The sequence below is a fragment of the Chiloscyllium plagiosum genome, unplaced genomic scaffold (genome assembly GCF_037043375.1).
Source record: "Chiloscyllium plagiosum isolate Xiang-an unplaced genomic scaffold, Cpla_swu_hap1 HiC_scaffold_35, whole genome shotgun sequence".
Classification (NCBI taxonomy): Eukaryota; Metazoa; Chordata; class Chondrichthyes; order Orectolobiformes; family Hemiscylliidae; genus Chiloscyllium; species Chiloscyllium plagiosum.
Genome location: NW_028270173.1, coordinates 15,565,361 through 15,592,576, shown reverse-complemented (window position 1 = coordinate 15,592,576; position 27,216 = coordinate 15,565,361). Strand labels below are relative to the sequence as shown.

Here is a 27,216-nt window from a genome sequence, read left to right as displayed (position 1 = left end):
AAAATAGAAGAAGGGAACTTCAAGATACAAGTTTAGCCTTATGTCAGCACGTACAAGGGGGAAAATTGCCAAATTGGAAAGAAGGGGGCAATGGACGTGGACTATAGATGAGCAGAGATGGAATGGTAGAAAGATTGGGTAATGTAGGGATCGGAAGAGGTGACCTAACATGGCTCAAAAAGTATAATTGTGTAGTACTTTGAAATCTCTTCACTTCAATTGCTTTCTGCAATTGGGGTCCTTTCTTGCAAGATCGTAGAATAAATTGTCCTGTTTCCAGCTTTGGTGGTCTCATCTAATTTTATTGAGTTTGTTTCTTACAATACTGATGCAAAATATTCATTTAGTATCTCCGCCATTTTATGTAGCTCCACGCAAAGGCTGCCTTGCTGATCTTTGAGGGGCCCTATTCTCTCCCTAGTTAACCTTTTGACCGTAATATATTTGTCAAACCCTTTTGGATTCTCATTATTACTATTTGCCATAGCTATCTCATGTCCCCGTTTTGCCTTCCTGATTTCCCTCTTAAGTATACTCCTACTTTCTTTGTACTCTTCTAAGAATTCACTCAATCTAACCTGACATATGCTTCCTTCTTCTTCATAACCAAACCCTCAATTTCTTTAGTCAATCCAGCATTCCCTATACCTATCAGCCTTCCATTTCACCCTTACAGGAATATGCTTTCTCTGGATTCTTGTTATCTCATTTCTGAAGGCTTCCCATTTTCCAGCTGTCCTTTTACCTGCGAACATCTGCCTCCAATCAGCTTTCGAAAGTTCTTGCCTAATACCATCAAAATTGGCCTTTCTCCAATTTAGAACTTCAACTTTTAGATCTGGTCTATCCTTTTCCATCACTATTTTGAAACGGAAAGAATTATAGTCGCTGGCCCAAAGTGCTCCTCCACTGACACCTCAGTCACCTGCCTTGTCTTATTTCCCAAGAATAGGTCAAGTTTTGCACCTTTTCCAGTCGGTACATCCACATTCTGAATCAGAAAATTGTCTTGTACACACTTAAGAAATTCCTCTCCACCTAAACCTTTTACACTATGGCAATCCCAGTCGATGTTTGGAAAGTTAAAATCCCCTACCATTACTACCCTATTATTCTTACACAGTGCTGAGAGCTCCTTACAAGTTTGTTTCTCAATTTCCCTCTGACTCTTGGGGTGGGGAGGTCTATAATACAATCCCAATAAGGTGATCATCCATTTCTTATTTCTCAGTTCAACTCAAATAACTTCCCTGGATGTATTTCTAGGAATATCCTCCCGTAGCACAGCTGTAATGCTATACCTTATTTTGCCACTCCCCCTTCTCTCTTGCCTCCCTTTCTATCCTTCCTGTCGCATTTGTATCCTGGAACATTCAGCTGCCAGTCGTGCCCATCCCTGAGCCATGTTTCCGTAATTACTAAAATATCCCAGTCCCATGTTCCTAACAATGCCCTGAGTTCATCTTCCTTCCCTGTTAGTCCCCTTGCATTGAAATAAATGCAGTTTAATTTATTAGTCCTACCTTGTCCCTTCACTTGGAGTTTTGCGTACAGTTTTGGTCTCCTTGCTGTAGGAAGGATGTTATGAAACTAGCAAGAATGCAGAAGCCTTTTACAAGGATGTTGCCTGGACTCAATGGTCTGAGTTATAGAGAAAGGTTGGACACATGTCGACTCTTTTTCTTTAGACCGAAGTAGACGGAGTGAGGAGGGAATCTTACTGAAGTGAATAAGTTCATGAGAGGCATGGATAGGGCGAATGTACTCAGACTTTTACCCAGGGTTGCAGAATCAAGGAAGAGAGGACATCAGTTTCCAGATAGCGGGAAAAGAATAAAAAGGGGCAAGGATTTTACAGAGAGGGTGGATTGCATACAGAATAAGCTGACAGCGAAGTGGTTGTGACAGGTGCATTAACAGCATTTCAAAGAAATTTGGAGAAATAGGAAAGGTTTAGAAGGATATGGGCCAAGTGCAGGGAAATGAGGTTAGCATGGATAGACCATTTGGGGTTGGCATGGACCAGTTTGGACCGAAGGGCCTCTCTCTATGGTGTCGGACTCTATCAATCTCTGACTCTAAGACCCGAAATAAGGTAGCAATGACTGAAAGTCCAGAGTAAAAGTAGGATAATTTCCAGGTAGCTAACACTCCATTGACTTGAAATAGTGAATTTTAAAATAATCCAGACGAAGTTGGAATACAAGGTATAAGGATACATATTCTGGAGAAATTGACAAATACAATCTTAACAGGTTTACTCTCTTGGATTTATTGATGAAGTATATTTTTTAAAAAGCCTTACTTACACTCTAGTGAATCAAACATGTTGATTTGATTGAAGAAACTATTTTCAAATTTGATAGTGCCCTCCAACATAAATTATAATTACATAAACATAAACATTGTCAAAATCTGAATTGGTTCCGCGCACAAAGTGCAAGAGTAATTAATGATTTTTATCAAACAGATATTTTCATTGGGCTGACGTAAGGATTATTTCAGTGCAGATAATGATGATAGATAATAATTCAGGGACAAGTAATAACTGTAATTCCAACTACATTTCAGTTTGTCCGAACTGAACATTTCAAACATGGTTAAATATTATCTGAATATGGCATAAATGATGGGTTCACCCATCCCTTTCAAATCTGAGGTTTTCAAATTTTCCAACTTTATGAAAGAGCAGCAAAATTCTGGACAATAGTTACAAACCTGAACAAAACAAGACTAGTCTCGCTATTTTACTAAATCATGTACATTCCTGACACATGGTGGAATTCTAAAGAAGATCAGTCTGAAATGTTTATTTTGATTGAGCCCAGTCCCCCTGCAAAGACCCCACTGACTCTGCAGAGAAATGATTTAAATTTCCCCCCGGAAACACTCCACTGACCCTGCAGGGAAATGATTTGGTGTCCCTCCTGGAAAGACTCCCCTGAGCCCAGTCTGAGACCCACTGACTGATTCATCTCCAACACCGTCATGTAGCGCCACCTCCCGCCTGTGGAGCAACATTTCAGGCAGGAAGGTCCCCGGGTTCCTGCAGCTCACAGCTCACTCTACCCAGTCAGTCCCTCTCGAAAATTGAGCTTCTATTTGTTTCTCTCTCCCCCTCCTTCTTTCCCCCGGACTGACACCGATCCCCATCAGTTTACACCTGGCAGGAGGCGGGGACGGGGTGAAATTATGGGATGGATCTGTCAGTGCCCTTTAATCCCGCAGATGGTCAGCGGGGCGGAGTTTTTCCCGCCGTCATTCCCTCCCGGACTGAAGATGGGAAAGATCCTCTCAGTGAAAGTGTGGGTGAAAGTGTGGAGATGGGACATGGTGTCCACATTGTAAAATGACACCTGTCCACCCTCATGGTCCAGGAAAACCCCGATCTTCCGGGGATTCACACTCGGGGAGAGGGGGGTCAGTGAGGGGGAGGTGGGGGCTAAATAACCACATCCGGGTCCCAGCCACACAATCCAGAATCCGGTCTCCGGGCTCGGGGTGATCTCCCGTTTCCTCTCCACAGACTCTCGGGCCACTCCCAGACCCCACTCCGTCTTTTCCCCCACCTCCACTTCCCAGTAATGTCTCCCTGATGTGGATCCCTCTGATCCCAGGACACAGTGACAGGAAACAAATCTCTCCGGGGAGTCAGGGAGCGGCTGCTCTGTGTCTCCGAGTCTCACACTGGTCCGGTCCTCAGACAGGATGAGCTGGGGATGCGCTGTGTTCGGATCCAGAGTCAGAGAGGCTGGAGCTGGGGGAAGAGATCAAATAACACCGTCAGAGAGAGAGAGGGAGGGTGAGAGAGGGGAGCAGGAAGTGATGGGTTGTGCGATGGAGGGGGATGGGAGAGAAGGGAAGATGAAGAGAGTCTGGAAAAATAGAATTTGAACAAGGGGGAAGAGATAGGGAAAGGGGAGGGAGTGAGGGAGAGAGAGTATAGTGAGTGATATGAGTGGAGGAATAAGGAGGAGGGATGGTAAGGAGGAGGGATGGAAGGAGGAGTGAGGGAGATGAGAGGACTCATTTAGAGGGAAGTGAGTGGGGAAATTAAGTGCACAGAAAGAACTGAACCCTAACATTCACTCTATCGCAGGAGGGAGGGAAAGCTTAAAGAGAGGGGGAGTGAGGAGATGTGGGAGAGGTGGTAAAGAGATGAGAGCTGAGTGAAGGGGCAGTATTTGAGAAAGAGGTGTGGAGAATGATGGAGAGCTCAGAAGGAGGTGAGCAATGGAAGGGTTGAGTGCTCAGGTGAGAGTGATGGGAAAGGGTATCACTTGGGACGGGATCATCTGGGAAGCCAGGAGGAGTGGGGAGAAGAAGGGAGGGATTGTGTAGATGGGAAGTGTGATGATAGTGGCAAGGGGAGTGCGCAGAGGAGGGTAAACTGAAGCAGAACGTGAGGGGAGAGCGAGGGAGCAGAGAGTGTGGCAGAAGTGGAGGAAGAAAGGAGAGCGGGCGGAAGGGGATAGCAAGGGGTGTGGGACAGCATAGGGTGTATCAGATGGTGGGGGCCAGAAGGTGGAGGGGAGAGTGATGGGCAGATTGAGGGGATATGGGAGAGGTGGGGAAAGTGAGTGGTTTAGTATGAGTGAACGGTATGGACAGGGTGGGGAAGGGTAATATCAGGGAGAGGGCAGAATGAGAGAGAGAGATGGGGCATAGACTGGAAGGGGAGATGGCTAGGTCCAGGAGCAAGAGACAAATTAGGAGGGGAGAGTGAGTAGGAGAGTGACGGTGATGAAATGGGGAAAGTAAAGTGAGAGGAAGGGGAGAAAAAGAGGAGGGGAGTGGAATGGGGAAGTGATCATGAGGGGTGCGATAACAAGAGGAAGGGAGCATGACGGTAAGGGGAAGGGAGATTGGGGCAGGGGACAGTAAGTGGAAGGCTGGTAAATGCAAAAGAAAAGGGGACAGTGAGGTGATATGAGGGGGTGGGAATGAGAATAGTGAGGGGAGGCAGGAGTGATGGGCATCAAGGGAGTGGGGATACTGAGGGAGGGGTGAGTAAGGTTGCATTTGTAAAGGAGAGTTTAGCGAAGGGGAGGGGAGCATCTGAAGAAAGGGAGGAAATGAGGGGAGATACTTAACTCCAGGACAGTGAATGGAAGAGTGAAGAAATGGAGTAATTGATGGAGGAGGGAATGATTGGAATCTGAGAGAGGGTGAGCGTGTGGTGGTTTTATGAAGGGAGGGGACTGTTTGGAATGCTGTAGGGGAGAGTGAGTTATAATATACAATGGGAGGGTGACAACAGGGGGTCTGCAAAATAAGTGGACATTTGAGGTGTGGAGATCAGGAGAGTGAGTGGGAGGGTTGAGAGATGGGGATACAGTGAGTGAAGGGAAGAGAGAAAGGGAGGTGGGAGTGAGGAGGAAGGGATGGCTGAGCTGGAGGGGTGAATTACAGGTTCATTATGGCCATGGGAAGTGAGAGTGGGTGGGAGAGGAGAGTGAGTTGCAGGGAGTGACATCAGGATGTGTTAAGATGACAGAGAATTAATCCATGTGAGGAAGTGAGAGAGTGTAAAATAAGGTATTGTGGGAATTCTGGAGGTGAGTGAACTGGAGGATGACGTGGAGTCTGTGCAGGGGAGAAGAGAGTTAAGATGAGGGGAATGTAGGATGTGGGCTTCAAAGGAAGGATAGATTTCGGTATCGGAAGTTGAGGAAGTCTGTGGAATGTGGAGGAGATGAGTGAACTTGAGGATGAGGTGAAGGGGAGAGAAGTGGAGGCAAGTGTGAAGGGGAAGAGGAGTTTGAGGAGGCAAGATTAAAAGGGGAGGGAGAATCAGTGGTGGGGGAAATCATGGCGGAGTGATTATGGAGAATGGAGTGGAGGGAGAGGGCGAATATGAGATAGGAGTGAGGGGCAGTGCAAAGAAGAGGGTGAGAGCACAGTGAGGTTATGGGGAGCATGACCAGATTGGGAAGCTGTGCTCGAGTGTATAGTGAGGGAGAGGGAAGAGTGAGCTGACGGTAGGAAGAGGGATAAGGAGGGTGATGTGAGATTGAGGGGGAATGGGAGAGCATGAGGGAGTGAGGGGTCATTGATGGGGAGGTGTGGGCAAGCAGACTGTCAGGGGGATGTGGATTACGATGTCTCTGGTTTGTATACGTTTTTGGGCCAAATTGATTATGTATAACAGATACTGCCTCAGGCAAAAGGCTTTCAAGTTTAAAGAAACACTTGTACAATCGAAGGGGAGTGTCCAGGTCTCCTGGGTCAGCTTAACACTGGTTTTGGTTTGGTTTGGCAAGCAGTCCGTTTTTTTGACCCTCTCTCTCTCTCTGACATCTCACCTGTGAGAACCTGGGTTTAAGGTTTCCTTTTTTTTGCCAAAGATGTGTTTATGGGGATGTTGCAAATATTTGCAACAGCATCAGTAAGTTGTGATTAAGTACTTACGTTATTCTGAGGAGATAGGACAACTTCGGGGTGGTAATGGGAGTTGTGGGAGTGAGAGAATGGGGGACAGTGTGAGGCCTGAGTGATGTGAGAGGAAAGGAAGTCTTCACAAGGAAGAATTTTAAAAACAAGGAGCATTCTTAAAACAGAGAAAACCTGCAGAATTGCCAGTGACAGAGTGATCTTGGTGTTCTACTGTATGAGACAGAAAATGTTCAATGCAGGAACAGTGAGTAGTTAAGAAGGTTAATCTTTTTGCTGAGGTAAGGTGAACATTGCAGTAAAATTGTTGTCTTTTAGTTATTGAGAGAATCCGCAAGAAGGAAGCAAAGAGGTCCTTCTGCGGCTGTACAGGGCCGTGGTGAGACCACACCTGAAATATTGTGTGCAGTTTTGGTCTCCAGATTTGAGGAAAGACATTCTGGCTATTGAGGGAGTGCACCGTAGGTTCACGAGGTCAATTCTCGGAATGGCAGGACTATCTTACGCTGAAAGATTGGTGCGACTGGGCTTGTATACGCTTGAGTTTAGAGAGGGGATCTCATTGAGTCGTATAAGATTATTAAAGGATTGGAGTAGATGTTGTCCTTATGGACTTCAGCAAAGCATTCAACAGGGATTTTCAAGGTCGACTGGTTAGTAAGGTTATGGGATTCGGGGGAGCTAGCTGACACAGTACAAATTGGATTGAAGGTAGGAGGCAGAGTGTGATGGTAGAAGGTTGCTTTTCAGACTGGAGACCAGCGGTGTGCTGGATCCCACTGCTTTTGGACCTATATATAAATCATTTGAGTGCGAACAACGGAGGCATGGTTTGTAAGTTGGTCCATCTGGGACAAGTCCATCCCCTTCTTGATCTCTCCGTTTCCATCTCCGGCAACAGTCTCTAGATGGATGGTTACTATAAACCCACAGACTCTCACAACTACCTGGACCACACCTTCTCCCACTCAGTATCCTGCAAGAACTCCACCCCATTCTCCCAAATCATCTGCCTTCACCGCATCTGCTTGGACGAGGAGGCATTCCGCTCACAAGCCTCCCAGGTGTCCATCTATTTCAAACAATGTGCATTCCACCCCCGTTATCAAAACAGACCTCCACCGCTTCACCACCATTCTCTGTTCCACAGCCCTAAACATTCCCACATCAATGCAGTAAAGACAGAGACCCTCTTGCCCTCACCTACCACCCCACCAGTCTCCGCATCCAACACATCATCCTCAAACACTTCTGCCAACTCCAACTTCACCCTACCTTCAATAACATTATCCCCTGCCCACCCCTTTCTGCCTTCCACAAGGACTGTTCCCTTCAGCAGTCCTCGGTTTGTGCCACTCACCCCACTGACAGCCCCCCACAAACACCCCCACCATGCACCAGGACTCTCACGTACCTTTCTCTGCAACCGGAAAAGTTGCAAAACCTGCCGATACACCACACCCTCCAGGGCCCCAAACAATCCTTCCAGATGAGACAGAGGTTCACCTGCCTCTCTTCCAACCTAGTTTACTGCATGAGATGCTCCCGATGTGGTCTTCTCTCCATTGAGGGAACAGTGTGCTGAGCATCGCAGCCTGGTCTGTAGGGGCCGGCCGGACCTCCCAGTCACTGCCCATTTAATTCCCCTTCCCACTCCTTTCCGACATGACCATCTTTGGCCTCCTCCATTGCCACAATAAGTCAATCCCCAAACTGGAGGAACAACATCTCTTCCGTTTCGGTGGTCTACAGCCCGTAGGACTCAACAATGCGTTCTTCAATTTCAAATCAACTCCCTTCCCATCCCCTACTCGCTTCCCAGCCACCCCCACCCCCACCCCAACCCCCAGCACACCTTCTAGCCACCAATGGATTCATTCCACCCATCGATCAACCAGTTCTTACCCTCTGCCTGTCTTCACCTAGCCCCACTTCACCACCCTACTCCCCACACCCTCTTTATCTGCAGCTCCCCCCTCACGCATCCTCAGTCCTGAAGAAGGATGATACTCGAAACATCGACTTCTCCGCCTCCTGATGCTGCCTGGCTTGCTGTGTTCTCCCTGCCTCCGTTTGTCTAACATGGTTCATAAGCTGGCAGGTGACATGAAAATATTGTCCACTGGACAGTAAAGAAGATTATATTTGACTGCCATGGAACCTTGATCAGATGGGCCAGTGGGTTGAGGAGTGGCAGATGGAGGTAAATTTAGATAAATGTGAGGTGTTGAATTCTGGTCGGGCAAACCAGGCCAGGACTATTACAGTTCATGGTGTGGCCCTGGGGAGTGTAACTGAGCGGGAGGGCTGGGGATGCAGGTACATGGTTCCTTGGGCTGGAGTTGAGGTAGACATGGTGGTCAAGAGAGCGTATGGCATGCTTGCCTTCATCGGTCGGAGCACTGAGTATTGGAGTTGGAGCATTGATTATTGGAGTTGGGGCATCATGTTGTGGCTGTGCAGCACACTGGAGTGTGATTCTGGTCACCCTACCATGGGGTAAGTATGTTGTGAGGCTTGAGAGTGAGTGGAAGGCATTTGCAGGGCTGTTGCTGGGACTGGAGGGTTTGAGTTATAGGTAGTGGCTGAATAGGCTGGGGCTTTTTTTCCTGTAGCATTGCAGGCTGAGGGGTGACCGTTTAGAGGTTTATAAAACCGTGAAGGGCAATGATAGGGTGAATAGCTAATGTATTTGCCCCATGGTAGGTTACCCCAGAACTGGAGGGCACAGATTTAAGGCGAAATGGGAAAGATTTTAAAAGAACTTGAAGGGTAACTTTTTCATGCAGAGGGTGGTGTGTGTATGGAATGGTCTGCCAGAGGACGTGGTGGAGTTTGGTCTAATCACAGCATTTTAAATGCATCAGGATGGGAATATGAATAGGAACGGTTTCGCAGGATAGGGACCAAATGCTGGCAAATGGGATTAGGGTCTGTTGAGGATATCTGTTCTGTGTTGACTCATTCGATGGAAGAGTCTGCTTCCATCCTATTGCTCCATTGAAGAACTTCCTAAATGCTGCAAAGATTTCTGTCTCCTTTCAGGCTGTGAGGTCCTGATGCCGACCACGACCTTGGGTAAAAATATTAGCCTTAATTCCCCTCGAAAACGCCTGCTCCTTCTCTTAAATCTATGCGCCTATTATTATCCATTCCATTCCTCATAACTTTCTGCAACTTCATCAGGTTCTCCCCTCAGCCTTCCCTGCTTCAATGAGAACATCTCCAGTTGATCAAGTCTGGCTTTAGAGTTGAAACGTGCCAGCCCAGCCAACATCTTGGTGAATCTCAGCTGTTTCAGCCCTGCCCTGTCTCCTGTTCGATTTTCGACACACTGCCTTAAAAAGATCATGTGGAGACATTGTATGAATTCTGTCCTGTCCGAGCCCTTCACGATCTGTCTGTCCCAGTTCATCCTGGGGAAGCTGAATTCCACCGATTTTACAACCCTTTTGCTTTTTTCACTTCTCTGAGATTTCTCTACCTATCAGCGCTTAATCTCTGACTGGCGTGGGTCTATAGTACTTTCCTAACAATGTAATCCCCAATTTTTATTAAGTTCTCCCCATGTGGCCTCACTGAAGATGTTGTTAGACTCATAGAGGTACACAGCATGGAAACAGACCCTTTGGACCAACTCATCCAAATTAATCTCGTCCCATTTGCCAACACTTGGACCATGTCCCTCTAAACCTCCCTACTTGTGTACCCATCCAAATGCCTTTTAAAAGTTGGAATTGTACCAGCCCCCACAATTTCCTCTGCATCTCACTGCATACACGCAGCACCCTTTGCATGAAACATTTTCCCCTTAGATTCCTTTTAAATTTTATCCCTCTCACCATAGACTTCTGCCCTCTAGTTCTGGACTCCCCCACTCCTACCTTGTCTATTTTCCTTATCCATGCTCCTCATGATTTTATAAACTTCAAGAAGGTCACCTCTCAGCCTTCGAATCTCCAGGGAAAACAGGTGCACCCGCATATTGAATAAGAAACCTTTCTTGGACACACTTAGACTCCTATCCATCCAACTCCTTAGCATAATGGCATTCCCAGTTTATGCTTGGAAAGTTAAAATTCCCTATTATTACAACCCTATTAATCTTACAGATAATTGAGATCTCCCTGCATGTTGATTCTCAATTCCCCACTGTCTATTCGAGAGCTTTTCTACAATTCCATTGAGCTCTTTCTCAGTTACACGCAAATAACTTCCCTGGATGGTCTCCAGGAGTATCCTCCCTAAGTACAGCCATAATGGTATCTTTAATTAAAAATGCCACACCCCTCCTTTCTTGCCTCCCTTTCTATCTTTACAATGACACCCTACCCTTCCCTGAGCCACGTTTCATCAGTAAAAGCTATGATATTCCAATCCTGTGTTCCCAACCATGCGCTAAGTTAATCGGTCTTATCTGTCAGGCCTCTTGCATTAAACAGATGCAGTTCAGTTGCTCAGTCTTACCTCATTCTCTCCTGTGCTCCTGCCTACCTTGAGTACTTAATTTGCTCCCATTATATACTGCACCTTATTTCTTTTCTCACTATCTCTTTGAGTCCCATAAATACACCCCCTGCCCCCTTACTAGTTTAAAGCCTACCAAGTCGCACTAGCAAATCTCCCCTTCAGGATATTGATCCCCTTCCAATTCAGCTTCAACCCATCTGTCTTCGACAGGTCACTTCTATCCCAGCAAAGGTCCTAGAGGTCCAAACATTTGAATTCTTGCTCCTTACTTCAGCTCCTTAGCTGCACATTATCCCCCTACTCCTACTCTCACGAGCACATGGTACTGGGAATAATACAGGTATTACTACCATTGAGGACCTCTTTATAATCTCCTGCATCACCATTTGGAACAATGCAATGTATTAGTTCCCTCTGTACCACTGAATCTTTCCACCACAATTGATATCATCAAAACAGATGACTTTTCATCATCACAATGCTCTTTCTGTGACATCACTGTTCACAGATTGATTCTCTCGTTTTGAGTCGTAGAGTCAGAGAGATGTACAGCACGGAAATAGTCCCTTAAATCTGACACGTCTGCGCCGACCAGATATCATAACCTAATCTCGTCCCATTTGCCAGCACTTGGCCCATATCCCTCTGAATCCATTCTCTTCATATACCCATCCAGGTGCATTTTTTATGTTGTAATTGTGACAATCTCCACCTCTCCCTCTGGCAGCTCATTCCAATAATGTGCTATTCTTTGCATGAAAACATTTCTCCTTAAGTCCATTTTAATTCTCACCCTAAACCTATGCCCTCTACTCTAGACTTCCCTACCCCAGGGAAACGATCTTGTCTATTTATACTATCCATGCCCCTCATGATTTTATAAGCCTCTATCAGGTCACTCCTCAGTCTCTGATGCTCCAGGGAAAACAGCCCCAGCCTACTCACCCTCTCCTTTTAGCCCAATTCCTCCAGCCCCGCCAACATTCTTGTCAATCTTTTCTGAACTCTTTCAAGTTGCACAGCAGGCTTCCAATAGGAGGGGGATCAGAACTGCTCTCAATGTTCCAAAACTAGTCTAACCAAAGTCCTGTAGATTTGCAATATGACCTCACAACTCCTGTATTCGATGCTCTGACCAAGAAAGCAAAGCATGCCAAATGTCTTCTTCATTAACCTATCTACTTGTGACTTCAATTCCAAGGAAATATGAATCTGCACTCTTAACATCTCTTTGTTCAGCAACACTCCCCAGGACCTGACCATTAAGTGTGTAAGTCCTGCTCAGATTTGCCTTTCCAAATTGCAGCACCGTACGTTTATCTAAATTAAAGACTATCTGATACTCCTCGGCCCATTGGCCCCATCTTATCATGATTCCGTTTAGTCATCTGCAAACTTGCTAACTATCCTCCTATGTTCACATTCATATCATTTTTATAAGTGATGAAAAGTAGTGGACCCACCACCGATCCTTGTGGTACATCACTGGTTACACGCCTCCAGTCTGAAAAGAAACCCTCCACCACCACTCTCTGTCTTCTACCTTCGAGTTAGTTCTGTATCCAAATGGCTAATTCTCTCAGTATTCCATGAGATCTAACCTTCATAACCTGTTTATCATGAGGAAATTGTCGAATGTCTTACTGAAGTTCATTTAGATCACGTTCACTGCTTTGCCCTCATCAATCCACTTTGCAACTTTTTCAAAAAACAAGAGGGCATACTGAATGTCGCAAAAATGTAAATTTCAAAAGGACAAGCAGAAATGAAAGTGTGATCGCGTAGCATTGTTGATTGGGATGAAGTAAATATAACAGCAAGAAATAATCTGAAATCAGAAGAATATAGACTCCACATGAGTGAAGGCAAGAAATAAAGTAAGTAGTTTGGCAGAAATGGTCTCTAAGACCCCAAACAGTAGCTATACAGTCGGGCAGATCATAAACAGGACATAAAAAGTGCAAGTAACATTAAACCTGGGTGACATTCATCAGCATGTTGATTTAAACAGTGAGAGTAGTAGAGGGAGCCATGAGCATATAGTTTCCTGAAATAATAATATTGTGAATCCAACCTTGTATTTGCCAATTCGAATCTGGTGATGTGTACTGAGGCAGGTTGGTTAAATGATGTCAGAGTCTCCACTGACCATAACATGGAGGAATGTCGCATTCAGTTTGAAAGGGAGGATCTTGGTTGGAAAATAACTGTGCGAAGCTTAAACAAGGGTAATTGCAAAGGAATGACAGCTGAGCTTTCTGGAGTGGATTGGGGAAGGCACTTAGCATCAAAGACATTCCAGGGAGGTGGAAGAGAGGATTAGCAAAATTATTCTGAGTAGGAGTGAAAGGAACAGGGTGGTCATTATGGGGACATTAACTTCCCCATATTGACTGGAAATGTTATAGCTCTCGTACATCGGATGGATCAGTTTTTGTCCAGTGTTTACAGAAGGGTTTCCTGACACAGTATATCGAAGGGCCGACAAGAAGGGAAAGGATCTGGTGCTTGGTAATGATTAGATTCCCTACAGTGTGGAAACAGGCCCAACAAGTCCACATCTACCCGGCACGGTGGCACAGTGGTTAGCACTGCTGCCTCACAGCGCCAGAGACCCGGGTTCAATTCCCGCCTCAGGCGACTGACTATGTGGAGTTTCTGCGTGGGTTTGCTCCGGGTCTCCTCCGGGTGCTCCGGTTTCCTCCCACAGTCCAAAGATGTGCAGGTCAGGTGAATTAGCCATGCTAAATTGCCCGTAGTGTTAGGTAAGGGGTAAATGTTGGGGTATGGGTGGGTTACGCTTCGGCGGGTCGGTGTGGACTTGTTGGGCCGAGGGGCCTGTTTCCACACTGTAATGTAATCTAATCTACCCTCCAAGCAGTAACCCACCCAGACCCATTTCCCTATGACTAATGCACCTAAGAGTTATCGATGGAGCAAGGGCAATTATAATGCGATCAGGCAAGAATCAGGATCCATAGAATGTGGTAGCATAGAATGGGGTGGATACAGACTATCAGGGAGGGAAGAAGTGATAAGGTAAGAGAACCGTGGTTTACCACAAAAATTGCATCTCTTGTTAAGCAGAACAAGGAAGCTTATGTGTTGATGAGGCAAGATGGTACAGATGAGGCAATGGAGAGTTACAGATCAGACCAATCAAAGACAGAAGTGGGAAGTTGAGTGTGGACCCTGTGGAGATCGGAGAGGTGCTAAGTGAACATTTCTCATCGGTTTTCACTCAGGAAAAGGTGAATATTGTGAAGGAGAAGAATGAGGTACGAGATATTAGACTCGTACGAATTGAGGTTAGTTACGCACAGGTGTTATTAATTCTAGAAGGAATGAAAGTGGACAAGTCCCATGTGCTGGATGGGGTTTATCTGAGGATTCTCTGGGAAGCGAGGGAGGAGATAGCAGAGCCTTTGGCTTTGATATTTGAGTTGTCGTTGTCACCATATTTAGTACCTGAGGACTGGAGGATTGCAAATGTTATCCCATTGTTCAAGAACGGCAGCAGAGGTGACCCAGATAATTATAGACCAGTGAGCCTTACTTATGTTGTAGGAAAGGTCTTGGAAATGATTATAAGAGATGAGATTTATAATCATCTAGCAAGCAACAATTTGATTTCAGATAGACAACATGGATTCGTCAAGGGCAGGTCTTGTCTCATAAACCTCACTGAAATTTTTGAGAAGCTGATCAAGCACGTAGATGAGAGTAGGACAGTTGACGTGGTATACATGGACTTTGATCAGATTGCACATGGTAGGCTGATGGAGAAAATGCAGAGGCATGGAATTGAGGGTGATTTAGCAGTTTGGATTAGAAACTGGCTTTCTGGAAGAAGGCAGTGAGTGGTGATTGATGGGAAATATTCAGTCTGGAGTCCAGTTACTAGTCATGCACCACAAGGATCTGTTTTGGGACCACTGATGTTTGTCATTTTTATAAATGACTTAGATGCAGGCATAGTTGGATGGACTAGTAAATTTGCAGATGATAGTGAAGTCGGTGGAATAGTGGACAGTTTGGAGAATGTTACAGGTTTTAGGGAACTTGGATAAACTGCAGAATTAGGCTGAGAGATGGCAAATGCAGTTCAATGCAACTAAATGTGAGGTGATGCACTTCGTGAAGAATAACAGGAAGGCAATGTATTTGGTCAATGCAACGATTCTTGGTAGTGTGGATGTGCAGAGGGTTTGAAGTCCATGTGCATAGATCCCTGAAAGTTGCCACCCAGGTGGATAGTGCTGTGAAGAAGGCATATGGTCGGTTTCATTGGTAGAGGGATTGAGTTCCGGAACCGCAATATCATGCTGCAACTATACAAAACGCTGGTGGGACCACACTTGGAATATTGTGTACAGTTCTGGTCACCCCATTGTAGGAAGGGTGTGGAAGCATTGGAAAAGGAGATTTACCAGGATGTTGCCTGGTCTGGAGGGAAGGTCTTATGAGAAAATTCTGTGAAATTTGGGTCTGTTCGCATTGGAAAGAAGAAGGCTAAGGGGGGATTTGATAGAGACATACAAGATGATCAGTGGATTAGATAGGGTAGACAGTGAAATACTTTTTCCTCATGTGATGACGTCAGCATGTATGAGGGGGCATAACTACAAATTGAGGGGTGATAGATTTAAGTCAGAGGAAAGTTCTTTATGCAGAGAGTGTTAAGGGCATGGAATGCCCTACCTGCTAATGTAGTTAACTCAGCCACATTACGGAGATTTAAACAATCCTCAGATGAGCACACGGACGATTTTGGGATAGTGTAGGGAGTCGAGCTGAGAATAGTACTTGTCGGTGCAACATCAAAGGCCTAAGGGCCTGTTCTGCACTGTATTTTTCTATGTTCTACGTTCTATGATATTTGAGGACCAATGGCAGACGCTAAAAAGAACAGCACATGACTCACAGCAAAGATAGATTTCAGTGAGGAAAAAAGATTTATAGGAAGGGGATGAGCCAGCAGCAGTTATCTCGGGAAGTTAAGCACTTATGAAGAGTCATCGAGATTCAAAATGTTAGCTTGCTTTCAATGTTCGTGTGAAGATTTGTAGCTCGGGTGGCTACTCATTGCTCATTTGCTGCCATATTCCCAATATTCCAAATCACACCTTTCCCTCACTTGGAAGTGATAGCAGTTTTCCAGGTATCTGCTCCCTCCTGCAAGACCATCCTGTAACTTCTCACATTCTGAACCCTTGCAAAACTGACCAAGAACATTACATTGGATAAGTAGACTCAGACTGAATTGGACCTCTCCAAAATATCATGGAGCGGACATTGGGTTCACTGTTTGATCAATAGGATTACTGAAAATATTGGAACAGTGGCTTCGTGATTAGCACTGCTGCCTCACAGCACCGGGGAGCTGGGTTCAATACCAGCATCAGGAAAGTGGATGAAGTTTGTACATTCTCCCATGATTGCATTGGTTTCCTCCCACAGTCCAAAGATGTGCAGCTTTTGTCCATTGTGTCCAGGAAAGTGCAGGCTTTGTATATTAGCCATGGGAAAGGTGGAGTTAAAAGAATATGCGCAGGCGTTGGGTCCTGGAGGGATGCTTTTCAGAGAGTCAGTGTGGATTCGATGGGCTGAATGGCCTGCTTCCACATTGGAAGGATTTTGTGATTCTAACAACCTCACTACCTGCAAGCTGGAAATTTATAAATATCTCTGTCTTATTTAATATTAGACTACGTTACACCGATAGATATTTATCTGGCTCAGCAGTTCTGGCAGCATCTGTGCAGAGAAATCTGAGTTAACGTTTCAGATCAAGTGACCCTTCCTCAGAACTGATTGGAGCTGGGAAATGTCAGTTTATATACAGAAGCTGGGATGGGGGTTGAAGGGGTGAGAAGTAAATGGTAGGTGGGGATTGAGCCCAAAGAGAGAGAAGAGCAGTTAGATAGACAAAGGATTGGATAACGATCTGGGTAGGGGAGAGAACAGCGGTTAATGGAGACTGTTAGTGGCTAACAATGCTTTGTGTGTAATAAGTCTGTGATAACAAGGCATGGTTGTGTGGTTTGGGGTAAGGACATGGGAGAGCTCAGACCCCAAAGTTATTTAATTTGATATTGAGTCCGCAGGATCCCCAAGCTGAAAATGAGGTGCTGTTCTTCCAGTTTGCGCTGAGCTGCAATGGAGCACTGCAGCAAGCCTGAGACGGAGGTGTTGAATAGGTGACAGGGTGGTGTGTGAAAAGGCAACTGGAATTTCAGGGTCGTTTTTTGGAAAACGGAATGCAAGTGTTCTGAAGTCGACCCTTCAGATCTCCAGTAGAGAGGAGGCCACACTATGAGCAGCAAATGCAGGAGACTAGATTGTCGGAAGTGCAGGGAGGTGAAGGTGCGTTTGGGCCCATGGATACTGAGGAAGTCGGAAATAAATCGACACACATTACACCTTCGGTAGTTGCAGGAGAAAGCGCTATGATGCTGTGTGGGGGTGTTGGAAGTAACCAGAGTGTCGCAAATGGAATGGTTCCTGCAGGAGGGGAGGTGTGTGGTGTCTGGTGGTGGCATCTCGCTGGAAGTGGCAGAAATGGCAGCTGATGATCTTCTGGATGTTGATGCTGTTGTGATGACAGGTAAGGACAAGGGGAATCCTATCACTACTGCAAAAGGGAAGAGAGAGGTGAGGGCTGAAGTGCGAGAGATAGGTTGGTCCCACTTGAGGGCCCTGAGGAATCCTCGGTTGAGGAAACACGTGGACATTTCAGAGGATCCCTTGTGAAAGTTAACATTGTCAGAACAAATGCGATGGAGACGGAGTAACTAGGAGAATGGAATGGAGACTTTCCAGGGAGCAGGGTGCGAGAATATAAAGGCCAGGTAATCTTTGGAGTTGTTGGGTCTATTGTGGATTATTAGTGGCCAATCTATCCCCAGAAATAGAAACAGTGATGTTGAGGAAGGGTTCAGAGATAGACCAGGTGAAAGTGAGAGTGAGGTGGAAGTTGAAAACAAGATCGATAAACCTTTTCAATTCTGAATGGGAGACGGAGGCAGCACCATTCTCCATGCCCTCAGATCCAATCCTGACTTTGTTATTAAGTCTGCTGATCAGTGTGGGGCTGGAGTAGTTGGCAAACTGACCACTGCATTGCAGAAACTGAGGTCCCTCTCAGATACCTCCTCCTATCAGCGTCTAACCTGTGACCCCATGATGGAACATCAGGCCATTGCATCAACTACGGTCACCAACCTCATTTCATCTGGGGATCTGCCCCCACTCCAACTACCCCCAGTTGATAGTCCCACTACCCCACACAGCTCGCTTCTACCTCCTTCCCAAAATACACAAACAGGATTACCCAGGCAGACCCATTCTTTCTGTCTGCTCCTGCCTCTCAGAACTCATCATTTCCTACCATGACTCAGTCTTGTCTCACCTGCTGGAGTCCCTGCTCGCTTACATCACCATTCCTCTGACACTTTATGCCCATTCCAAAATTTCCAGTTTGCGGCTTCAGCTTTACCATGGACATGCAATCCCTCTGCACCTCCATCCCCCACCAGGATGGTCTCAGACTCTCTGCTTCTTCCAGGATCACAGGGCTGAACCATCCTCACGCCCCACCACTAGCCTCCTCTTGGACGAGCTCATTCTAACACTCAACTTCTCTTTTATCACCCCTCATTGTTTTCAGTCAGAGTGGTGGCCATAGGTACGCATCTTAGCCCCCATTTTTGCCTGTCTCCTTATGGGGTAAGTGTAACATTTCTTAGTCCCATTCCAGTCTGACACATGAGTCTTTCTCTGGTATATCAATGATATCATTGGTGTTGCCTCCCTTTCTCATCTGGAATTGGAAAAGTTTATTCATTTTGATTCCAAGTTCCACCCTGCTCTCACCTTCACCTGATCCATCCTTCCCTTTCCTCAACATTCCTGTTTCCATTTCTGGCAATAGACTGGCCAAAATATCCACAATAAACCCACCGACTCCCACAGTTAACTTGCCTGTACATCCTCACACTCTGCTTCATATAAATACTCCATTCCATTCTCCTAGTTACTCCGTCTCCATCGCATTTGTTCCCATCCTTCCAACTTCAACAAAGGAGCCTTGAAAATGTCTACTCTTTTCCTGAACCATGGATTCCCCAGCACTGTTGTTGACAGGGCCCTTAACTGGATCCAACCCATCTCTGACATTTCAACGCTCACCCCTTCTGTTCCCTCCTGCCACACTGATATGGTTCCCCTTATCCTTACCTGCAATCCCACCAGCACCAACATCCAGAAGATCATCAGCCATAATCTCTGCCACCACCAGACACATATTCCTCTCCCCTTCCTTGTCCACCTTCCATTGAGACTGTTTCCTCCAGGACACCCTGGTCTATTGTTCCCTCGCTCCCAAAAGCCCCCCACAGCCTCATGGCACCTTCATCTACAACTGCAGAATATGGAACACCTGTCAATATCCTTCCTCCCTCCTCAGTATACAAAGGCCCAAAAAGGTGAAGCAACGCCTTATCTGTACTTCACTTCATCTAGTCCACTGCATTCACTGCTCACAATGTTGTCTCCTCTCCAGTAGGGAAATAAAGCATAGACTGTGTGACCGCTTTGCTGCACACTTGTATTTTGTGCATAAAAAAGACCCTGAGCTTCAGTTGCCTGCTCCTTTAAACATCACCCTGTTCCCTGGCCAACATCTCTGTCTCAGGCTTGCTAAGAACAGCACCTCATTTTCCACTTCTGGACTCTGCAGCCTCGCAGACTCAATATCGAATTCAATAATTTTAAGAATTGAGCGCGCCCATGTCCTTACCTCAACCCCAACACACCAGGCCTCATCATTCAGAGTCTGATATTACACACAGCCCATTGTTAGCCACAAACCATCCCCATTAACAGTTCCTCACCCTCCAAGCCAGACTGTTATCGATTCCTTTGTCTGTCCAACTGTCCTTCCTTGTCTTTAGGCTCTGTGCCCAGATATTGTACAGTCCTTACCCCAATCCCCACACTCATGTCTGCATATAAACTGACATTTTTTGAGCTGCCGTCAGTTCTGAGGAAGGGTCACTCAATCCGAAACATTAACTCTGATTTCTCTCCACAGATGCTGCCAGGTGTGCTGAGCTTTTCCAGCAACTTCTGTTTTTGTCTCTTATTTACAGCATCCACAGTTCTTTCAGCTGATATTTATCTGCGACAGTTTTCATCATTGACCACTTCAGTAAGACCATCACAAACCTTCTATTATACAATGCAATCTCTCAGTATTTGCAACTCCTTCTCTTTGCTAAACTATCTAAATCCCACCTTCCACACTCACACATCCTCTTCCCCTCCCCCGCCCCCCAATTTTCCCAGTGCTAATGTCCAACTTCCACACTACCCTCACCTTCACCTGGTCGATCTGTGATTCCTCTTTCTCTTCGTTGACATGTCTGTTTCTATTTCTGGTGATAGACTGACCAATAATATCCACTATGATCCCATTTCTCCAGCTACGTAGAGTATACATTCTCACACCCTGCTTCCTGTAAACACTCAATTCCATCCTCCCAGGTCCTCCGTCTCCATTCCATCCGCTCCGACAAACCAAACTTTGACAAGGGAGCCTCGGAATTGCCCACATCCTTCCTCAACTGAGGATTCACCAGCACTGTCATTGAGAGTGCTTTCAATCGGGTTCGACACCACCTACACTTTTGCCTGCACCCCCTCTCTTTTCTGCCACGACAACGATAGTGTTCCCCTTGTCATAACCTACAGTCCCACTAGTATCCACAACCAGAAGAGCATCAGACACCATTTCCGCCACCTGCAAGTAAGATGTCACCACCAGGCATATATTTCCCTCCCTTCCGTTGTCAGCCTTTTGCAGGGACCATTCCCTTCCAATCAAACTGGTGCTCTCTTCCTTCACTTCCAACACGCACCCACAGCCCCACAGCAACATCCTCAGCAACTGTCAAAGGTACAACACTTTCCCATTTACCGCCAGTATCCAAGGGTCCAACACACCTGCAAGGTGAGGTAGCACTTCACACAATCTAGTCTCTTGCATTCACTGTTCACAAAGTGGTCTCCTCTGTATTGGGGAATCAAAGCATCTTTGTTCTGTCATTTAAGAATAAGGACTCTGAGCTTCCAGTTGCCAACCACTCCAACACACCTTCCTGTTCTCTGGGCAACATCTCTGTCTCTGGCTTGCTGCAGTGCTCCACTGAAGCTCTGCACAGTCTGGAAGAACGACATCTCATTTTCCACTTCCGGACCCTGCAGTTCTCTGGACTCAATTTCAAGGGCAATAATTCCAGTCCCAGAGCTCTACCATGACCTAGCCCCCTACCCCACACACCAGTTTTGTTTTCGCTGTCATTACATTCTGCCAATTATTTGGCACTAACAATCTCCATCACCAGGTATTCACTCTCCTAACCTAATCGTTATCCACTCTTTTGACTTTCTAACTGTACTTCTCTTTGTTTGGGACTATTCCCACCTATCATTTCCTCCTTACCTCCTCCCCCACTGTACCTTCTGCATATAAACCGACTTTTGCCAGCTACTATCAGCTTTGAGGAAAGATCACTCAATCTGAAAGGTTAACTCTGATTTCTCTCCACAGATGCTGGCAGACCTGGGGAGCTTTCCAATGAATTTCTATTTTGTTTCTCTCACAACCCCCTTCAGATAAATGCCTGTTAACACTGGCTCTTAAATGTCTACATGCCTTTTGTTATTATGATAAAAACCTTTCCTCCAATGTCACACCAGATGGAGCCAGCCCAGTCTACTCTAGAAATCCTGTTTCCATGCTCTATTCCTCTGGTTCGACAGAACCCTTCAATGGGTAAAAACAAAGACTGCAGATGCTGGAAACCAGAGTCTAGATTAGAGTGGTGCTGGAAAAGCACAGCAGGTCAGGCAGTATCTGAGCGCAGGAAAATCGACGTTTCTGGCAAAAGCCCTTCATCAGGAATAGCTGATGAAGGGCTATTTATGATGAAGAGCTTTTGCCCGAAAGGTCAATTTTCCTGCACCTCAGATGCTGCCTGAACTGCTGTGCTTTTCCAGCACCATTCTAATCCAGAACCCTTCATTGCTCTGACACACAGAGTTGATGGCTTCGGGCACTTATCCAAATGGACCCACAGAAAATATAATGTTTCCAGGTAGAGTCTCCCAGAATTAACAACTAGTGATGTGAGAACGTAAAATGGGGCCTTCGAGACCCTACATAACTGGATCTACCATCAGGAAAATGAATACACGTGTTTACCTGGGTGAATGGTGTGTATCAAATCTCTCCAGACTATGTACTGTAAAGGGCCAGTGAACTGTTCGAGAGACAGAGAGCCATCAGAATCTGAGAGTGTCTTTATGTCATCACTAATCCTGTAAACATTAAACAGATGACATCATAAACTCTGCATTGTTTGAATATTTATGAAAACATTTAAATATTCAAGCGTTCCGCATTTTTCATGTTTGAGTCAATGGGATAGAAAGTGAAATGTCCATCTTATTTTTGTAACTGATCCAACAAGAATTCGATAATGCAAGGGCAAGGATTGGAAACACCCAGATCCAGAGAAAGGCCCATGTCCTGAAAACAGATTAGGTACTGAGACATCACACACCGCAGGAGATAATATAAGTTTCCTCCATCCCCTTGCCGTATTATAAACAGAGCTTGTGGAACAGAGACAAAAAACCAGAAACATCGAAATCCCTCATATCCAACTGTGTAATACATGGGTCCCACAACCCTCCGAGAATCCTGATCCTCCACTTCCAGCCTCCTGACTATATCCCCACCCCCATTGGAGGTTGGACCTTCAGCTGCCCAGACCCTCAGCTCTGGAATTCCCTCCCTGAACCTCTCCATCTTTCTATTCCTCTTTCCTCCTTTATGATCCGCTTAAACCAACAGCAATCACCTGGATTAATAGCTCAGTGACACTTTTCTATACTTTCCAACTCTCATGCAAAATACTCAGAACATTACATTACACTACTTAAAGTTTTTTCTTATTTTGCATTTATTGTTCCCTTTATAAAGGCTACGGTGCGAGTTAGTGTTGTAAAAAGTGAAACAAAAATGATTCCCCCTTTCAACTCTGACTGTCTAGGGCTGGTCAGGAGCCATGCAGTGACAGGGATGGCCATTCCCTGGAAACATGGGCCATGTGTCTCTCACAGGGTCAGGGGGAAGGTCACAGTCACACAAACAGTCACAAAAATCAGGGCAATGATCATTTCCAGCCTCGGAACCAAGCTGTATTTACAGGCATCTTGTCATTGTTTACAATGCTGCAGAACAGTTTCATAAAATCTAATACTTTTTAAAACCTGTAACAATCTTCTTCTTATAAAAAACACGTGTGTGAACCATAACCGAAGTTATACGATGAATCATCCTTTAAAGCGGCACCATTAACCAGGTAATAACCCCATAATAACCCATCCCTGAGATAATGACCAAACTGTGCAGTGTTTCTGGAAAGAGCATGTCCTACCTTCTCTTCCGACAAGCTTCCTCCTGAAAGAAATGAATCACAAACAGTGAGGATGGCAGTAACAGATTTCAGGAGGAGACAGACAGATACCCACACACACACACACTCTCTCCACATGGAACTGGAACTGGATTACAATGGGAGTTCCAGGAGATAATTAAACTTGGGGAACACGGAGATAATAATAAAACAAAGAATAACATCACAATCCATTCCCGGGAGAATTTTGGTATTCCCGAGAATCTGCAGATAGTTTGGCAGCGGTTAGTAAAAAAAAACAGAAATTACTGGAAAATCTCAACAGGTTTGGAAGGATCTGTGGAAAGAAATCAGAGTGAACGCTTCGGGAGCATTCATCCTTCTTCAGTGACAACAACAGAACCGTCCGGACAGTCACAAGGTCGGTTCACTTTTTTTATACGACATTCTATATTATTTTTATAGTTGTCATCATGTCCGAAATCTGTCTGAAATAACCTGCAATATCTTCCCTTACCTTCAGAAAGATCAATTCGTCTTTTTGGTCCATCTGTTTCTGTAACTTTGAGAGTTTCTCCTCAATCGAATTTAAATTCTCCTGAATCTCTCGAAGGTTTATCTCCATTGGTTCTACAATCCTTTCCTCCTTCTCCCTGAGATCTCTGAGTAAACGCTGCTCTTTCTCAGTGAGAATCTGGTGCATTTTAGTGAACTCGGATGTGATGTAGGTCTGCAGACTGCTCGCCTGTTCCTACCAAATGAAATGTGAAACCTCATTAATGTCCCGCGATAAAGGGAACAAAACTAACCGAGATCCCAGAAAATCAGGACAGAGAGACCTCACCCTCACTTCCGAAATCTTCCGTTTCTGGGTCAGTTCTGTTTGTCGAACCGCCAATTTCTTCTCTGTGAGAGAATCTAAGGAAGATTTCAGTTTATCCTGTAATTGGTAAAGAAATTGAAGAATAGATGTGTTAGGTGAGGTGTGGGATTAGGGATATGTGATGAAACGCGCACTTTACAAAATATTGTCTCTTTTACCTTGTAGATTTCAATAGCTTCGTTGATAGGCAGGAAGTTGTGAGTTTTGTGTTCCCGCGAATCTCGACAAATCAGACAGATCAATTTCCTGTCAGTTTCACAAAACAGCTTCAGATCTTCCTGATGTTTCTCACAGTGAGGTTTACTCCCATTCTCTTTCGGATCCAGCTTTAATTTTCGAGCCCCCTCGACCAGATTGGCTAAGGCCCGATTTACCCTGAGGTTTCTTTCCGGAAATTCCTCTCTACATTGCGGGCAGGAGTTTATCTCCTTTTCCCAACTCTGGGTGATACAGGAGCGGCAGAAGTTGTGTCCACAATCCAGTGTAACCGGGTTGGTGAAGAAATCCAGACAAATGGGACAAATTGCCTCCTCGGTCAGTCTGAGGAGATGCTGTCTGGAAGCCATGTTCACACTCAGCATTTCCTGATTCAAACCACTTTCAGTTTCAATGTGACTGCGCTGATCCATACCCCTCGAACCCTTTCAATTCATAAACCCATCCAGGTATCTTTTCGATGTAGCAATAGTACCAATCTCCACCATCTCCTTGGGCAAGTCATTCCACCCATGCACCACGCTCTGCGCGAAAAAGTTGCACTTTAGGTCCCTTTTAAATCTTTTCCCTCTTACCCGAACCTTCTAGTCCCAGACCCGCCCAACCCAAGAAAAAGATCTTCTCGATTTATTCTATCCATGACCCTCATGATTTAAAAAAAAACCCAGAAGATCACCCCTCAGCCTTCAACTCTCCAGGGAAAACAGCCCCAACCTATGCAGTGTCTCCATACAGCTCAAATTCTTCGATCAAGCAACAGCCCTGTCAATCTCTTCTGAACCCCCTCACGTTTCACATCTTTCTCAAGGAGGGAAACCAGAATTGCACACAATAATCTAAAAGTGGCCTCATCAATGTCCTACACAGTCACAACATGACCTCCCAACTCCTATGTTCAATGTAGTGACCAATAAAGGCAAGCATACCAAACGGCCCCTTCACTATCCTGTCTACCTGTGACTCCACCCTCAAGGAAATATGAACCGGCAATTCAAGGTCTACTTGTTCAGCAACACCCCCCAGTACCTTACTATTGAGTGTACAAGCCCTGGCCTGGTTTGCCTTTCCAAATTGCAGCCCCTCACATTTTTCGAAATTAAGTTACATCTGCCGCCTCTCAGCCCGTTGGCTTTCTATGCATTTATGTGATGACATTAATGCCCTGAATAATTGAACTATAACATTCCTACTTTGATAAAGTAATGCAGATGTGGTGATCTGAAATAAAAACAGAAATTGCTGGTGAAACTCAGCAGGACTGGCAGAATCTGTGAAGAGAGATGGCATGTGAATGCTGATGGTCTATACTATCCTGCAATGATACTTGCATTGTTTACATAACACGAGATGTGGGTCACATAGTACTGAAAAATTCAATTCGTTTTTAGTCCAGTACTTGGAACCTGCACCAGCATTAAATCCATTTGCATGACCGGGCTCAAGCTGAACAATTCATATGCACTGCACCATGCACACTCAGCATGTCATGCTGCAAAAGGACCGAGTTCAGTAAGTTAGAGACTGAGAACTTCAAGTCACATATTATGATATAGTGATGATATGAGTATGTCATTGAAGATGTATTACACTACTGCTCTAAGACGTAACACAATATCGCAAAAGTTTTCAAAAAGATGCCCAACATCAATAAACAGTGTTGTACATTACCAAACATTCTCAATTCTGTAGCTACACAGACATGTATGAACAAAGTTGACAAGATTAACAACTTAAATTTTGATATAATATTTTTGACAGTATGCCCTGATCTGATAATTATATGCCCATTTGGAGAGTTATGTGTTATTCATGGCTCCTCTTGGTCATCTTGATGATGCTGGTGCTGTCACTCAGCATCATCTCACAATCATTACCTTTAGTCTTTTATTCCTGACTGTCGGCAGACCCTGTATTGCTCTGAAGTTGGCTTTTGTTGTTTTACAATGTCGCATGGTGATCAATCATGATCTGATACAACATGTGATGATGCACATCTTAGAAACTTTTCCTGGTATCCAAGTACTTGTGGCTGGATTTCTGATCCATTCTCTGTGTCCGGTGCCTCATTGTGGTGGTCCATCCAAGTCTAAATTGTGTTGGGGATGAAGATCTTTTCCAAATTAGTGGTGAACATTTGGCATTGTAATGTGAAAATTCTGTTTTGTTGGACGACACTTGAAGTATATGAATTTGCTGTATGTATCATTGGTTGTGCTAAACTGTTGATTATGGGATGACAATATGATATGAGTAACTTCCCAATTAGCAGACGTTTTGATATCCTTTGCCAATGAAATGTGTTTTTTGTCAGATGCAATTTGCTCTGGCACAGTGAATGAGCTGAAAATAGAAGTCAGTGTTTCAGTGATGGTTGCACTGATTTTGTCACTCAGTCCATTGAACTACAGGAAATTTACAAAAACAATGTCACAAGCATGTAGTTTTCCCCATGTACTGTGAGTAAATCTGTTCCTATTTTTTTTCTCCTGAAGACTGGAAATAACAATGTATGGATGCAGAATCACCTTTCACTGCTCAGGTTAATCATTTTCAAACAGCCAGGAGGCTGGAAGAACACAAGAAGCTAGGCGGGAGAAGTCAACATTTCGGATATAACACTTCTTCAGAACGGGATGGGGGTAAGGGGAACTGCAGAAAAAGGGAGTGGGGAAGAGGGGGAGGGTTTGTAGTGTAGAAGGGTGGAGGGAGAGTGGTGAGGTAGTGACAGATGAACACAGGTAAAGAGTCTGACCTGATTGGCTGACGGGC

General features: G+C 45.2%; 1 protein-coding gene across 5 annotated transcripts; it reads right to left on the bottom strand.

The window, feature by feature from the left end:
* Window positions 1-2,248: 2,248 nt before the first annotated feature.
* On the bottom strand, window positions 2,249-24,812 carry LOC122546645 (zinc-binding protein A33-like). 5 transcript variants are annotated; one of them, XM_087979302.1, is made up of 8 exons: window positions 24,390-24,797; window positions 24,193-24,288; window positions 23,866-24,099; window positions 23,533-23,612; window position 23,476; window positions 23,370-23,392; window positions 22,130-22,245; window positions 2,249-3,757 (listed from the first exon to the last, which is right to left on the bottom strand). In XM_087979302.1, the coding sequence occupies exons 1-8, from the start codon at window positions 24,795-24,797 to the stop codon at window positions 3,207-3,209; spliced, it is 1,509 nt and encodes a 502-aa protein (XP_087835428.1). In that variant the 3' UTR covers window positions 2,249-3,206. The 5 variants fall into 5 exon arrangements, with proteins under 5 accessions (XP_087835428.1, XP_087835430.1, XP_087835431.1 ...); XM_087979304.1 differs by lacking the exons at window position 23,476; window positions 23,533-23,612 and having other exon boundaries at window positions 23,851-24,099; XM_087979305.1 differs by lacking the exons at window positions 23,370-23,392; window position 23,476; window positions 23,533-23,612 and adding an exon at window positions 23,210-23,232 and having other exon boundaries at window positions 22,130-22,226; window positions 23,856-24,099.
* Between the last annotated feature and the right edge of the window lie 2,404 nt (window positions 24,813-27,216).